At 42.6% G+C, this 18,048-nt stretch overlaps 1 protein-coding gene across 6 annotated transcripts in view; it reads right to left on the bottom strand.

Moving 5' to 3' along the window:
* EPHB2 (EPH receptor B2) overlaps nucleotides 1-10,333 on the bottom strand; it is a 165,267-nt gene extending 154,934 nt beyond the window's left edge. For 5 of the 6 annotated variants that reach the window (XM_068241562.1, XM_068241564.1, XM_068241563.1 and 2 more), the window contains exon 1: nucleotides 10,187-10,333. In XM_068241562.1, the coding sequence (XP_068097663.1) occupies nucleotides 10,187-10,259 (73 nt within the window). In that variant the 5' untranslated portion in view covers nucleotides 10,260-10,333. The remainder of the gene's footprint in view (nucleotides 1-10,186) is intronic. The other variant, XM_068241567.1, reaches the window with a different exon arrangement.
* Nucleotides 10,334-18,048: the final 7,715 nt, after the last annotated feature.

Raw genomic sequence — 18,048 nt, 5'->3', positions numbered from 1 at the left:
TTAACCCCAGGGCTGTGTACTTTCCCCACTGCTGTACTCACTTTACACCAATGACTGCATCTCCACAGATCCATCTGTTAAGGTTCTGAAGTTTGCAGACGACACAACAGTTGTTGGTCTCATTCAAAACGGGGATGAGTCTGCATACAGGCATGTGGTGGGACAGCTTTCCTCCTGGTGCAGCAGCAACAACTTAGAACTAAATGCTCTCAAAACCATGGAGATGATAATAGACTTTAGGAGATCTCCCCCCCAGCACCTCCCCTTAACCATAAATGGATCCACAATAACCCAAGTAGAGTCATTCAAGTTTCTTGGGTCCACGATCTCAAACGACTTAAAATGGGACAACAACACTGCCACTATTGTCAAGAAAGCACAACAGAGAATGTACCATCTGCGGCAGCTGAAAAAGTTTGGCCTACCTCAAAAGCTAATGGTGCAGTTCTACACTGCAATCATCGAATCCACCATAACATCATCCATGACTGTATGGTTCAGCTCCTGCTCAGCATTAGAAAAGGGGAGGCTGCAGCGCATCATCCGATCAGCGGAAAGGATAATTGGCTGTAGCTTACCTTCCCTGCAGGATCTTTACACTAGCAGGTGCAGAAAGAGAGCGACCAAAATTGCCTCTGACCCCTCTCACCCAGCTCACTCTATCTTCCAGCGCATGCCTTCAGGAGTAAGATTCCGGTCAATCGCTACCAAAACCTCCAGACACAGGAAAAGTTTTTTTCCTCAAGCGGTAGCCATACTTAATGCTGAACCACGTTAGAGCTGCTAGGACTGAAAGTAATCAGCACAGAACTAAACATGAACAATTCTCACATTGCTTACTGCCACTATACTTATAATGTCCTTAACTTGTAATATACACACTGTCTGTCCTTGTATTGTTTTTTGTTTGTGTTTGTTAAGCAACTGCCAAGACAAATTCCTTGTAGGTGCAAACTTACTTGGCGAAAAAATAAATTGATTCTGATTCTGATTCTGATTGATTCTGATTCTGATTCTAATAATGCAGCCAACACTATGGAACCCCAACATCAAGTAGACAGAACCTCAGCCTGAACACATACAGCTGGCGAGAGGGTCCCATACACCTAACACACAACGCTGCCATGAGTATACCATGGAGGACCTCCTAAGCAGAGAATGACACCGTGACAGGAATTAAAAAAATAATAATATTATAAATGCTATCGTCATAGGCAATCACAATCATACGTTGCAAAAACGTCATCGTAGATAACTCAAATAAATACGGCGATCTGACCCTTATCTAGCACCTCAAAGTCACCTATGTACTTCCTTATGCCCAAATATCAAAGTGCGAAATGCTTTCACCTACATCAGTGTAACCCAATGCTTGTCAGGATCATAAACCAAACCAGTGCAAAATATTAACACTCGGTTCACTGTACCTCCATACACAACATACAATACAACAACCCAAATATCAACATACGTCTCACTGTACCTCCATACACAACATATAATACAACAACCCAAATATCAACATACGTCTCACTGTACCTCCATACACAGCACATCTGTATAATACAACAATCCAAATACCAACATACGTCTCACTGTACCTCCATACACAGCACATCTGTATAACACAACAATCCAAATATCAACATACATCTCACTGCACCTCCATACACAGCACATCTGTATAATACAACAACCCAAATACCAACATACGTCTCACTGTACCTCCATACATAACATATAATACAACAATCCAAATATCAACATACGTCTCACTGTACCTCCATACATAACATATAATACAACAATCCAAATATCAACACACGTCTCACTGTACCTCCATACACAGCACATCTGTATAATACAACAACCCAAATATCAACACACGTCTCACAGTACCTCCATACACTGCACATCTGTATAATACAACAACCCAAATATCAACATACGTCTCACTGTACCTCCGTACACAGCACATCTGTATAATACAACAACCCAAATAACAACACACGTCTCACTGTACCTCCATACACAGCACATCTGTATAATACAACAACCCAAATATCAACACACATCTCACTGTACCTCCATACACAGCACATCCGTATAACACAACAACCCAAATAACAACACACGTCTCACTGTACCTCCATACACAGCACACCTGTATAATACAACAACCCACATATCAACACACATCTCACTGTACCTCCATACACAGCACATCCGTATAATACAACAACCCAAATAACAACATACATCTCACTGTACCTCCATACACAGCACATCCGTATAACACAACAATCCAAATATCAACATACATCTCACTGCACCTCCATACACAGCACATCTGTATAATACAACAACCCAAATACCAACATACGTCTCACTGTACCTCCATACATAACATATAATACAACAATCCAAATATCAACACACGTCTCACAGTACCTCCATACACTGCACATCTGTATAATACAACAACCCAAATATCAACACACGTCTCACAGTACCTCCATACACTGCACATCTGTATAATACAACAACCCAAATATCAACATACGTCTCACTGTACCTCCGTACACAGCACATCTGTATAATACAACAACCCAAATAACAACACACATCTCACTGTACCTCCATACACAGCACATCCGTATAACACAACAACCCAAATATCAGCACACATCTCACTGTACCCCCATACACAGCACACCTGTATAATACAACAACCCACATATCAACATACGTCTCACTGTACCTCCATAAACAACAAATCTGTATAATACAACAACCCAAATATCAGCACACATCTCACTGTACCTCCATACACAGCACATCTGTATAATACAACAACCCAAATAACAACACACATCTCACTGTACCTCCATACACAGCACATCTGTATAATACAACAACCCAAATAACAACACACGTCTCACTGTACCTCCATACACAGCACATCTGTATAATACAACAACCCAAATAACAACACACGTCTCACTGTACCTCCTTACACAGCACATCTGTATAATACAACAACCCAAATAACAACACACGTCTCTCTGTACCTCCATACACAGCACATCTGTATAATACAACAACCCAAATAACAACACACGTCTCACTGTACCTCCATACATAACATATAATACAACAATCCAAATATCAACACACGTCTCACTGTACCTCCATACACAGCACATCTGTATAATACAACAACCCAAATATCAACACACGTCTCACAGTACCTCCATACACTGCACATCTGTATAATACAACAACCCAAATATCAACATACGTCTCACTGTACCTCCGTACACAGCACATCTGTATAATACAACAACCCAAATAACAACACACGTCTCACTGTACCTCCATACACAGCACATCTGTATAATACAACAACCCAAATATCAACACACATCTCACTGTACCTCCATACACAGCACATCGGTATAACACAACAACCCAAATAACAACACACGTCTCACTGTACCTCCATACACAGCACACCTGTATAATACAACAACCCACATATCAACACACATCTCACTGTACCTCCATACACAGCACATCCGTATAATACAACAACCCAAATAACAACATACATCTCACTGTACCTCCATACACAGCACATCCGTATAACACAACAATCCAAATATCAACATACATCTCACTGCACCTCCATACACAGCACATCTGTATAATACAACAACCCAAATACCAACATACGTCTCACTGTACCTCCATACATAACATATAATACAACAATCCAAATATCAACACACGTCTCACAGTACCTCCATACACTGCACATCTGTATAATACAACAACCCAAATATCAACACACGTCTCACAGTACCTCCATACACTGCACATCTGTATAATACAACAACCCAAATATCAACATACGTCTCACTGTACCTCCGTACACAGCACATCTGTATAATACAACAACCCAAATAACAACACACATCTCACTGTACCTCCATACACAGCACATCCGTATAACACAACAACCCAAATATCAGCACACATCTCACTGTACCCCCATACACAGCACACCTGTATAATACAACAACCCACATATCAACATACGTCTCACTGTACCTCCATAAACAACAAATCTGTATAATACAACAACCCAAATATCAGCACACATCTCACTGTACCTCCATACACAGCACATCTGTATAATACAACAACCCAAATAACAACACACATCTCACTGTACCTCCATACACAGCACATCTGTATAATACAACAACCCAAATAACAACACACGTCTCACTGTACCTCCATACACAGCACATCTGTATAATACAACAACCCAAATAACAACACACGTCTCACTGTACCTCCTTACACAGCACATCTGTATAATACAACAACCCAAATAACAACACACGTCTCTCTGTACCTCCATACACAGCACATCTGTATAATACAACAACCCAAATAACAACACACGTCTCACTGTACCTCCATACACAGCACATCTGTATAATACAACAACCCAAATAACAACACACGTCTCACTGTACCTCCTTACACAGCACATCTGTATAATACAACAACCCAAATAACAACACACGTCTCTCTGTACCTCCATACACAGCACATCTGTGTAATACAACAACCCAAACATCAACACTCGTCTCACTGTACCTCCATACACAGCACATCTGTATAATACAGCAACCCAAATATCAACACAGGTCTCACTGTACCTCCATACACAGCACATCTGTATAATACAACAACCCAAATAACAACACACGTCTCACTGTACCTCCATACACAGCACATCTGTATAATACAACAACCCAAATAACAACACACGTCTCACTGTACCTCCATACACAGCACATCCGTATAACACAACAACCCAAATATCAGCACACATCTAACTGTACCTCCATACACAGCACACCTGTATAATACAACAACCCACATATCAACATACGTCTCACTGTACCTCCATACACAGCACATCCGTATAATACAACAACCCAAATATCAGCACACATCTCACTGTACCTCCATACACAGCACATCTGTATAATACAACAACCCAAATATCAGCACACATCTCACTGTACCTCCATACACAGCACATCTGTATAATACAACAACCCAAATATCAGCACACATCTCACTGTACCTCCATACACAGCACATCTGTATAATACAACAACCCAAATATCAACATACATCTCACTGTACCTCCATACACAGCACATCTGTATAATACAACAACCCAAATATCAACATACATCTCACTGTACCTCCATACACAGCACATCTGTATAATACAACAACCCAAATATCAACCATTCGTCTCACTGTACCTCCATACACAGCACATCTGTATAATACAACAACCCAAATATCAACACACATCTTACTGTACCTCCATACACAGCACATCTGTATAATACAACAACCCAAATATCAACACAGGTCTCACTGTACCTCCATACACAGCACATCTGTATAATACAACAACCCAAATATCAACACAGGTCTCACTGTACCTCCATACACAGCACATCTGTATAATACAACAACCCAAATATCAACATATGTCTCACTGTACCTCCATACACAGCACATCTGTATAATACAACAACCCAAATAACAACATACAGGGGTTGGACAAAATAATGGAAACACCTAACATTTTGGCATCATAATCTTTGAACATGTTTTAAGCAATCAAAACTTGACATATGTTAAATTTTTTTTGTTTATTATTTTTGTTATTTGATATGTTTAATTAAAATAATGTTTTTTTTACAGATATTTAAACAAAAGTTGGTTATAATTTATAAAAATGGCAGAGCTCTCAGACTTTCAAAGAGGCCAAATTGTTGGTGCTCGTATGGCAGGCACTACTATAACAGAAACTGCCAGAATGCTTGGCATTTCAAGAGGTACTGTCTTAAAAGTAATGGCTGCCTTTGAAAGAGAAGGAAAACGTCCTCAGCAAAGCACAGTTGTGGCCGAAAGTCAAAGTTGTCTGAGAGAGACCGGTGGACTCTAAATCGAATTGTTAGAAAAGCTCGAAAGACCACGGTTCCTAAAATCACTGCAGAGCTGAATGAACACCTACAGAACCTAGTTTCCACAAAAACTGTTCGTCGGGAGTGCACAAATCTGGATTCCACGGAAGAACTGCAATTAGAAAACCTCTAAAAAAAGGGAAAAAAAAGAAAACCTCTGCTCTCAAAGACAAATGTATCAAAGCGTTTAGTGTGGTGTAGAAACCTCCAAAATTGGTCCCTCGAGCAGTGGAAAAATGTGATTTTCTCTGACGAAATATCGTTTACCTTATTTGTGACCTCTGGCCGAGTGTACGTTTGGAGACAGCCGAAAAAAGCATTTCATCCAGACTGCCTTCTCCCAACCGTAAAACATGGCGGGGATTCTGTGATGGTCTGGGGTGCTATACCTTGGAAATCCACCAGGCCAACGATTTTCCTTCATGGAAAAATTAACAGCCAAGACTATTTAGGAATTTTGGGTGACCAAGTTCATCCTATGGTTCAAGAACTGTTTCCGGAGGGGAAATGCCATCTTTCAAGATGATAATGACCCAATCCATACAGCTAGAATTGTTAAAGAATGGCACGAGGAACATTCTAATGAAGTTGAGCATCTCATCTGGCCACCACAATCCCCAGACCTCAACATTATTGAGCATTTATGGTCGTTATTAGAGATTCAAGAAGTCGATTTCCACCGCCATCGTCTCTAAAAGAACTGGAGGGTGTTTTAACTAAAGAATGGGCTAAAATTCCTTTGGAAACAATTCACAATTTGTATTAATTAATATCTCTGAGAATTGAGGCTGTAATTGCCGCAAAAGGTGGACCTACACCATATTAAAATATATTTTGTTGATTTTCAAGGTGTTTCCATTATTTTGTCCAACCCCTGTAGGTCTCATCGTACCTCCATACACAGCACATGTGTATATTACAACAACCAAAATATCAACATACGTCTCACTGTATCTCCATACATAACCAGGGCTGTGGAGTCGAAGAGTAGGAGCAATTTTGGTTACCTGAGGCCATATGCAATTCACTTTTTCACCTGAGTTTTTTCTCCTAGGGGATATTTTCAGAAGTTGTCATAAAATGCTATTTAAACCAGCAGCAAGCAAGAAAATACTCAAAACCATTTTGTTAGTACCTCTTCAACGTTTTGGTACTTTTTTAGTTGTAAAATGATGAAAATGTTGTTTACAGAGAAGATGAAAATTATCTCCTAGAAGATAACTCAGGTGAAAAAAAATTAATTGAATATGGCCCCTGGAGTCAGAGTTGGTGGTGTCATAAACTGAGGAGTCGGATGATTTTTGTACCGATTCCATAGCACTGATAGAGCTGTGAAGTTGAAACAATTTCTGGGTATCTGGAGTAGGTGGTTTCTTAAATTGAGGAGTTGGAGCTGGAGTCGGCTGATTTTTGTACCAGCTCCACAGCCCTGTACGCAACACATCAATAATATAACAACCGAAATATCAACACTTGTCTCACTGTACCTCCATACACAGCACATCTGTATGTTACAACAATCAAAACATCAACCACTTGTGTCACTGTACCTCCATACACAGCACATTTGTATAATACAACAACCCAAATATCAACATACGTCTCACTGTACCTCCATACACAGCACATCTGTATAATACAACAACCCAAATATCAACTACTCGTCTCACTGTACCTCCATACACAGCACATCTGTATAATACAACAACCCAAATATCAACTACTCGTCTCACTGTACCTCCATACACAGCAGCACATCTGTATAATACAACAACCCAAATATCAACATACGTCTCACTGTACCTCCATACACAGCACATCTGTATAATACAACAACCCAAATATCAACATACATCTTTACTGTATCTCCATACACAGCACATCTGTATAATACAACACCCCAAATATCAACATACATCTTACTGTATCTCCATACACAGCACATCTGTATAATACAACACCCCAAACATCAACACACATCTCACTGTACCTCCATACACAGCACATCTGTATAATACAACAACCCAAATATCAACATACGTCTCATTGTGCCTCCATACACAACACATCTGTATAATACAACAACCCAAATATCAACATACGTCTCACTGTACCTCCATACACAGCACATCCGTATGTTAAAACAACCAAAATATCAACACACGTCTCACTGTACCTCCATACACAGCACATCTGTATAATACAACAATCCTAACATCAACACACGTCTCACACTGTACAGCCATAGACACCACACATCTGTATAATACAAAACCCAAACATCAACACTCGCATCACTGTACCTCCATACACAGCACATCCGTATAATACAACAACCCAAATATCAACATACGTCTCACTGTACCTCCATACACAACAAATCTGTATGATACACAGGGCAGTGGAGTCGAGGAGTCGGAGCAATTTTGGGTACCTGGAGTCGGAGGTTTCATAAAACTGAGGAGTCGGATGATTTTTGTACCGACTCCACAGCCCTAATGATACAATCACCCAAATATCAACACCAGCCCCACTGTACCTCCATTCACTGCACATCTGTATAATACACCATTCCAAATATAAATACTGTACTCATTTTACTGTAACTCCATACACAGAATATCTGTGTAATACAACAACCCAAATATCAACACACGTCTTACTGTACCTCCATACACAACACATCTGTATAACACAACAACCCAAATATCAACCACTCATCTCACTGTACCTCCATACACAGGACATCTGTATAATACAACAACCCAAATATCAACATACGTCTCACTGTACTTCCATACACAACACATCTGTATATTACAACAACCCAAATATCAACACTCGGTTCACTGTACCTCCATACACAGCACATCTGTATAATACAACAACCCAAATATCAACATACGTCTCACTGTACCTCCATACACAACACACCTGTATAATACAACAACCCAAATATCAACACCTGTCTCACTGTACCTCCATACACAGCACATCCGTATAATACAACAACCCAAATATCAACATACGTCTCACTGTACCTCCATACACAACACATCTGTATAATACAACAATCCAAATATCAACACCCATCTTACTGTACCTCCATACACAGCACATCTGTATAATACAACAACCCAAAAACATGACATTGCAGGTATAAAGAAATGAGTTGGGTGGGGGAGGGTACAAGGGGGTCTCTCTTAGAACATGATATTGGGAATATATGGTAACATGTAGAATTGGGGGAGACTACAGGGTGTCTACATAATAGCATGACATTGGGGGCATAAAATGTACGGGGTTGAGGAGGGTACATGGGCTATCCTCAACAGCATGACATTGGGGGCATATAATGTATGGGGTTGGCGAGGGTACATGAGCTCTCCTCAACAGCATGACATTGGGGGCATATAATGTATGGGGTTGTGGAGAGTACAGGGGTCTCCCCAATAGCATGACATATGATGAAGTATATAGTAATAAGTGGGGTGAGGGTATCCCCAATAGCATGGCATTGGGGCACATAGTAATGTGTGGGACGGCACACAGAGTCGGGGTATATGTTGTAATGTGAGGTGTGGGGGAGGGAACAGGAGGTCTCCTCAATAACATGGGATTGGGGTACATAGTAATGCATGGAATACAGGGAAGGTACAGTGGGTCTAGAGAGCCCCCCATCACAGCGCACTTCTCCTCTAGGCTCTGGGCAGGGGGTACAGAGTGGGTATCCCAAATAATGATGTTCACAATGGGGGAGGGTGCAGAAAGTGGGGGAGCATAATGAGAATTAGATGGGGAAGGCAATAGAGGGGTACCCCAATAATGATGTATAGGGGGGCAGATGCCCACATTACACAGCACATTGACCACCCCTCCAGGCCTCAGGCAGGGGGTATACCCAATAATGATATATACAATGGGGGGAGGGTAGAGGTAATGGGGGGTGCATAATGATATATCCATGAGACACAGGAGGACCCACATCACACACAGCTCTCTTCCTCCAGGGCAGGGGGTACGGGTGGGTATAATGATATAGAGATGGAAGAGGGGGGGGGGTCCCTTGCAGGGATATTTGAGGGGTGCAGATCTACACAGGGGGGACAATGACTCACCCTCCAGGCTCCGAGCCGGCGTCAGGCAGGTGAGGAGGACGAGCAGGCACACGGGGCTCGGCATGCTGGTCATTGTGGTGCAGCCATGGGGGGAGGGGAGCTCCGGGGTCTCCGGCTGGAGCGGAATAATGAGGCGCAGCTCGCGGATCGGATCGTACCATTCCCCGCCCGGGGGAGGAGGAGCCTACCACTGTGACAGCAAGAGGGGGGGAGCGTGTGTACTGCTCCCCTCCCCCTTCGGTTCCATCAACCCCCCCTCTCCCCTAATCATCCATTGTCCCCCCTCATGTGCCGCCCGGACCCCCACTACCCCCCTCCCCCCATACCGGGGATAAATGGTACAGCCTGACCCCCCTTCCCTCCCCATCCCTCCTATATATTCCTGTATTATCCCATATCCCTTCTATGCTGCTGTATCCTCTCTATACACTGCTATACACTCTCTATACTACTATATCTCCCTATGTACTGCTATTTCTCTCCTATAAACTGATATGTCCCCTTTATATACTACTATATCACCCCTATATGCTGCTATATCACCCCTATATGCTGCTATGTCCCCTTTATATACTACTATATCACCCCTATATGCTGCTATATCACTACTATATACTGCTATGTCCCTTTTATATACTGATACTGCTATATCCCTCCGATATGTAAGAGTTTTGTATTAAGTATATGATATACTTCTACAAAACTCTTATATATCCATCTTCTACCCCCTCCCATATACTGCTATACACCTTATGTATACTCCTTATATATACTACTACATACCTCCCTCCTATATATCCCTCTTCTACCCCTCCTATATACTGCTACATACCTCCTATATATCCCCTTATATACTGCCATATCCCTCCTATAAACTGCTACATACCTCCTATATATCCATCTTCTATCCTCCTATATACTGCTATATACCTTCTATATACTACTACATACCTCCTATATATCCATCTTGTATCCCCCTATATACTGCTATATACCTTCTATATACTGCTACATACCTCCTATATATCCATCTTGTATCCCCCTATATACTGCTATATACCTTCTATATACTTCTACATACCTCCTATATATCAGTCTTCTATCCTCCCTATATACTGCTATATCCCTCCTATATACTGCTATATACCTTCTATATACTGCTACATACCTCCTATATATCCATCTTGTATCCCCCTATATACTGCTACATACCTCCTATATATCCATCTTGTATCCCCCTATATACTGCTACATACCTCCTATATATCCATCTTCTACCCCCTCCCATATACTGCTATACACCTTATGTATACTCCTTATATATACTACTACATACCTCCCTCCTATATATCCCTCTTCTATCCCTCCTATATACTGCTACATACCTCCTATATATCCCCTTATATACTGCCATATCCCTCCTATAAACTGCTACATACCTCCTATATATCCATCTTCTATCCTCTTATATACTGCTATATACCTTCTATATACTACTACATACCTCCTATATATCCATCTTGTATCCCCCTATATACTGCTATATACCTTCTATATACTGCTACATACCTCCTATATATCCATCTTGTATCCCCCTATATACTGCTATATACCTTCTATATACTTCTACATACCTCCTATATATTAGTCTTCTATCCCTCCTATATACTGCTACATACCTTCTATATACCCCTCTTCTATTCCCCCTATATACTGCTATATCCCTCTTATAGACTGCTACATACCTCCTATATATCCATCTTCTATCACCCTATATACTGCTATATACCTTCTATATACTGCTACATACCTCCTATATATCCCCCCTATATACTGCTATATCCTCCATTATATCCCTCCTATATACTGCTATACGCCTCCTATATATCCATCTTCTATCCTCCTATATACTTCTATATACTACTACATACCTCCTATATATCAGTCTTCTATCCCCCCTATATACTGCTATATCCTCCATTATATCGCTCCTATATACTGCTATACGCCTCCTATGTCCTGATGCTTCCATGGCAGCACATTTGAGTATTGGCCCTGCCCATAATACCCCACAGGACATCTACTATGTATGTTAACTGACCGCCTTGTGAGGTTGTCTTGTAGCTAGGTCCTCACCGAACAATGGGTAGGTCCCGTGTGCTGCCATGGATGCATCAGGAAAGGAAAATGACCTGTACATAAGTATACAACTTTCCATATTCCTCCATGGCAGCATATATGGGCTCTAACTGCACAATAACACAACATTGGAGGGATACTGATGAAGTTGACAAAAAGAAAACAACAAATTTACAGTAGTTCTGGAACAGAAAGCGTTCACCGATCTTCCAAATTCCAATGACGGTTGGAAAGTGTCCCCTTGATCATGGGAGCTGAAGGTATTAATCGTATTGCTGGCAGATTGTCATAGCTGAAACCTTTGCATGTGTTGCGCATGAGGTTGTAAGACTTCTTGTGGAGTGCGCTCGGATTTCCTGTGGTGGCTGCTCATTGATAGCTTTGTAAGCTCCCTATATGTTTCAGCCTCCCGTTTCTGTAACCAGCTGGAATAAAGAAAATTCTGTCCGTCTTCCTCAGATCCTTAGTCAACTGAATATAAGCCTTCAGCACTCCTTGCGATGTCCAAAGCATGAAGCCTGGATGAGTCCTCCTGTGAGAAGGTGAGAAGCTGGACAATGACCACTTCTGGTTCAGGTCATAGACTTAAAGTGTACCTGCGATGGGCAAACTAAAAGATTTTATACTTACTAAAGACTTCCTCCAGTCCCATGAGCAGCGATGCATCTTTCACCGCCCTCCCAAGTGCCTCTTCTCGCCTGGTATCTGGCTCAGTCACGCCAGTCGGCTCTTTTGCACATGCGCGACCCCTCCATGCATGCGAAGAAGAGCCTGACTGGCACGGCCGAGCCATTTACCGGGAACCATTCCAGGCGAATGGAGGCACCCGGGAAGATGGCGAGGGATGCATGGGTGCTCATAGGGCTGAATGGAGCCCTGGGTAAGTATAAAATGTTTACGTTAAAGAACCTTCAGTAAATCCCTTGTACTGGCTGGATCTGCCACTCTGTCTTGAAAGAAAGTTAGGTACAGCTCTAGACTCAATGCCTTAAACGCTGAGACACTCCTGGTGGATGATAGTGCTCTGGGTAGATCCAATTTAGGAAAGAAGGATTTGGTGAGGGGTCAAATCCTCATTACTCCAGAAATGAATTGTCTCACAAGGGGATGCATTGCTCACCTCTGACTTGTCTTTGCTGATATTGCAGATATCTGCCCCTTGATTGAATGAAATCTATTATTCACCCCAGTCTGCAGGAATGGGTGGACCAAAGGATGCAATGGATTGAAGTTCTACTAAATTGCCCTCAACAGTATCTCTATAACTGAGATTCAGCACCCCTAATTCTCCATTTTCCTCCTCTTAACCTCCAGACCATCAACCACAACCAGAAAAGTTTGTGATGGTTCCTGAGATAGGAGAGTTGGAATGCATGGCAGAGGTAATGGTTGATCTGTTGTCATCTGTAGAATCATAGTGAACCAATGTTGCCTTGGCCACAGAGACTGAACTGCCAGTAAAGTCACTGGTTCCATGGTGAGTCTCAACAACAACGGTTAAATAAGGTGGTGGGGGGGCTGACCTGAGCTTTCCAAAACATCCAAGGTGCTGTCAGAGCATCGACAGCGCCTTGGATGTCAGAGTGCCTTTTAAACCATCAGCAAGCAAGAAAATACTCAAAATCATTTTGATAGCATTTTTCATTAACTTTTGGGTACTTTTTCAATTGTAAAATACTGTAAAGTTAATTTATTCAAAGAGAAGACGAAAATTATCTCCTCAGAGATAATGTAGCAGAAAAAGTAAATTGCGCATGGGTCAATCTCTCTGTGTGCTATAATCTTCTTGACTGTGTCGGCAAGGAACAAGATATCGTCAAGTTAACGATGTGCTTGAAGTCCCTGCAGGCGAAAGTAGAGTGATGACTGTCACTAGAAGTTTTGAGAAGGTCATTGGGGTCAAAGAGTAAACACACAAATTGGAAGTTCAGATCTCCCACTGCGAAGCTTAGGAATTTCTGCAAACTGGCCAGAATTATTATTTTTAGTATTTATATAGTGCCAACATCTTCCGCAGCGCTGTACAGATAGGAACATGTAAGTGGGCATCATCCAGATCTATAGAAAGTGAATAATTGTTTGGCTTCACTGCCATTGTAATAGTCTGCAGAGACTCCAACTTGTCGAGGTTTACGTAATATTTGAGATCTCTTTAATTGGACCTGCACTCTTGCACAGGACAGAAGGAAAACAGAGATAAATGCACCCTGTATGTATTTAGAGAGTTTAGTCTGTCTAATTCCCCCTCATCTGTGACTAAACACCACCTTTGCTTTAAAGGACAACTGAAATGAGAGGCTGCCATATTAATCACCTTTTAAGCAATGCCAGTTGCCTGGCTGTCCTGCTGATCCTCTGCCTCTAATGCTTTCAGCCGTAGACTCTGAACAAGCGTGCAGCAGATCAGGTGTTTCTGACATTTATTGTCAGATGTGACAAGATTAGCTGCATGCTTGATTCAGGTGTGTGATTCAGACACTACTGCAGCCAAATACGTCTGCAGGGTTGTCAGGCAACTAGTATTACTTAAAGAGACTCTGAAGTCTCGTAAAAATCAAGTTTTTATTTAAAAAATGTGTTTAACATGACTGCCCTACCTAAACCGCCGCATCTCCGCCGCTGTAATCTAACTAAATCCCTCCTAACTCCCCACGGGGCAATCCGGGCAGCGCTTCCGTTCCGTGAGAGGCAGAGCTATGAGCCGCAGCTCTGTCTCTCTATCAGCCCGGATCGCCGCCTCTCCCCCGCCCCTCTCAGTCTTCCTTCACTCAGAGGGGTGGGGGAGAGGCGGAGATCCGCCGCTGACAGACGCGAATGGAGGGAGAGCTGCAGCTCATAGCTCTGCCTCCTATAGCAGCAAAATCCATGACCAAGAAAGTAGTGGATTTTGCGGGGGAGAGGGTTGTTAGGGGGGATTTCGTTCGATTTCAGCGTCGGGGATGCGGCGGTTTAGGTAGGGCTATGATGATAAAAACATTTTTTTAAATAAAAACATGATTTTTTACTAGACTTCACTGTCTCTTTAAAGGGAAATAAATATGGCAGCCTCCATGTCCCTCTCACTACAGTTGTCCTGGAACAAACTGAAAAGGGTAATGTATAGTTGGTGTAAATGGCTAATGTATAGATAATTTAAATAAACATGAATTTTCACCAATGGTAACTGCGTTGATATGGAATAAGAGGGACAGGCAGAAGCAGTTAATGTCACCTCAGACAAGTGGAACCTGATGACGACATGACGCCAAGTATTTCACAAGTGCATTTTTTACACTGCAGACTTCAGCCTTCCTCCCAGTGATAAGAACGTTTGGAATTTTGATCCAGTCCATAATGTGATTGGTTCCGCTGTGCCGGGTTCTCAAATGGAGACAGTCAGACAGAGAAGATTAACTGATATTTACACTCAGGGTCACGTGACCACACTGCACATCACACCAGTATTAGTTCCGGCAAACAGCCGAATCTCATAGCAACCAATCATACTGCAGTCTCTGCAGTCATAGTGACAAGTGTTACTTTTTTCAGTAATGACCATTGACAGAAAACGATCACCATGAGATGATGGAGGGTGATGCAGCAGATGATAATTTGCCATGAAATGATGGAGCAGATGATCACCATGAGATGATGGAGGGTGATACAGCAGATGATCACCATGAGATGATGGAGGGTGATGCAGCAGATGGTCACCATGAGATGATGGAGAAGCGTGCAGCAGACGATCACCATGAGATGATGGAGAGTAATGCAGCACATGATCACCATGAGATGATGGAGGGTGATGCAGCAGATGGTCACCATGAGATGATGGAGAGATGTGCAGCAGATGATCACCATGAGATGATGTAGAGGTGTGCAGTAGATGATCACCATGAGATGATGGAGGGTGATGCAGCAGATGATCACCATGAGATGATGGAGAGGTGTGCAGCAGATGATCACCATGAGATAATGGAGGGTGATACAGCAGATGATCACCATGATGTGATGGAGGATTATGCAGCAGATGATCTCCATGAGATGATGGAGAGTGATGCAGCAGGTGATCACCATGAGATGGAGGGTGATGCAGCAGATGATCTCCATGAGATGATGGAGAGTGATGCAGCAGGTGATCACCATGAGATGATGGAGAGTGATGCAGCAGATGGTCACCATGAGATGATGGAGGGTGGGGAAGCAGATGATCACCATGAGATGATGGAGGGTGGGGAAGCAGATGATCACCATGAGATGATGGAGGGTGATGCAGCAGGTGATCACCATGAGATGATGGAGGGTGATGCAGCAGATGATCACCATGAGATGATGGAGAGAGATGCAGCAGATTATACAATCACCATGAGATGATGGAGAGTGATGGAGCAGATGATCACCATGAGATGATGAAGAGAGATTCAGCAGATGATCACCATGAGATGATGGAGGGTGATGCAGCAGATGGTAACCATGAGATGATGGAGGGTGATGCAGCAGATGATCACCATGAGATGATGGAGGGTGATGCAGCAGGTGATCACCCTGAGATGGTGGATGGTGATGCAGCAGGTGATCACCATGAGATGATGGAGAGTGATGCAGCAGATGATCACCATGAGATGATGGAGGGTGATGCAGCAGGTGATCACCATGAGATGATGGAGGGTGATGCAGCAGGTGATCACCATGAGATGATAGAGGGTGATGCAGCAGGTGATCACCATGAGATGATGGAGGGTGATGCAGCAGATTATACAATCACCATGAGATGATGGAGAGAGATGGAGCAGATAATCACCATGAGATGATGGAGGGTGATGCAGCAGGTGATCACTATGAGATATTAGAGGGTGATGCAGCAGGTGATCACTATGAGATGATGGAGGGTGATGCAGCAGGTGATCACTATGAGATGATAGAGGGTGATGCAGCAGGTGATCACCATGAGATGATAGGGGGTGATGCAGCAGATGTTCACCATGAGATGATGGAGGGTAATGCAGCAGATGATCACCATGAGATGATGGAGGGTGATGCAGCAGTTGATCACCATGAGATGATGGAGGGTGATGCAGCAGGTGATCACCATGAGATGATGGAGAGTGATGCAGCAGATGATCACTATGAGATGATGGAGGTTAATGCAGCAGATGATTGCCATGAAATGATGGAGCAGATGATTATACAATCACCATGAGATGATGGAGAGTGATGGAGCAGATGATCACCATGAGATAATGAAGAGAGATGCAGCAGATTATACAATCACCATGAGACGATGGAGGGTGATGCAGCAGGTGATCACCATGAGATGATGGAGGGTGATGCAGCAGGTGATCACCACGAGATGGTGGAGAGTGATGGAGCAGATGATCACCATGAGATGATGAAGAGAGATGCAGCAGATTATACAATCACCATGAGATGATGGAGAGAGATGAAGCAGATAATCACAATGAGATGATGGAGGGTGATGCAGCAGGTGATCACTATGAGATATTAGAGGGTGATGCGGCAGGTGATCACCATGAGATGATGGAGGGTAATGCAGCAGATGATCACCATGAGATGATGGAGGGTGATGCAGCAGTTGATCACCATGAGATGATGGAGGGTGATAAAGCAGGTGATCACCATGAGATGATGGAGAGATGTGCAGCAGATGATCACTATGAGATGATGGAGGTTAATGCAGCAGATGATTGCCATGAAATGATGGAGCAGATGATCACCATGAGATG

The sequence above is a fragment of the Hyperolius riggenbachi genome, chromosome 6 (assembly GCF_040937935.1).
Source record: "Hyperolius riggenbachi isolate aHypRig1 chromosome 6, aHypRig1.pri, whole genome shotgun sequence".
NCBI lineage: Eukaryota > Metazoa > Chordata > Amphibia > Anura > Hyperoliidae > Hyperolius > Hyperolius riggenbachi.
Note: the sequence above shows the minus strand (reverse complement) of the source record. Positions and strands in the feature narration are given on the sequence as shown.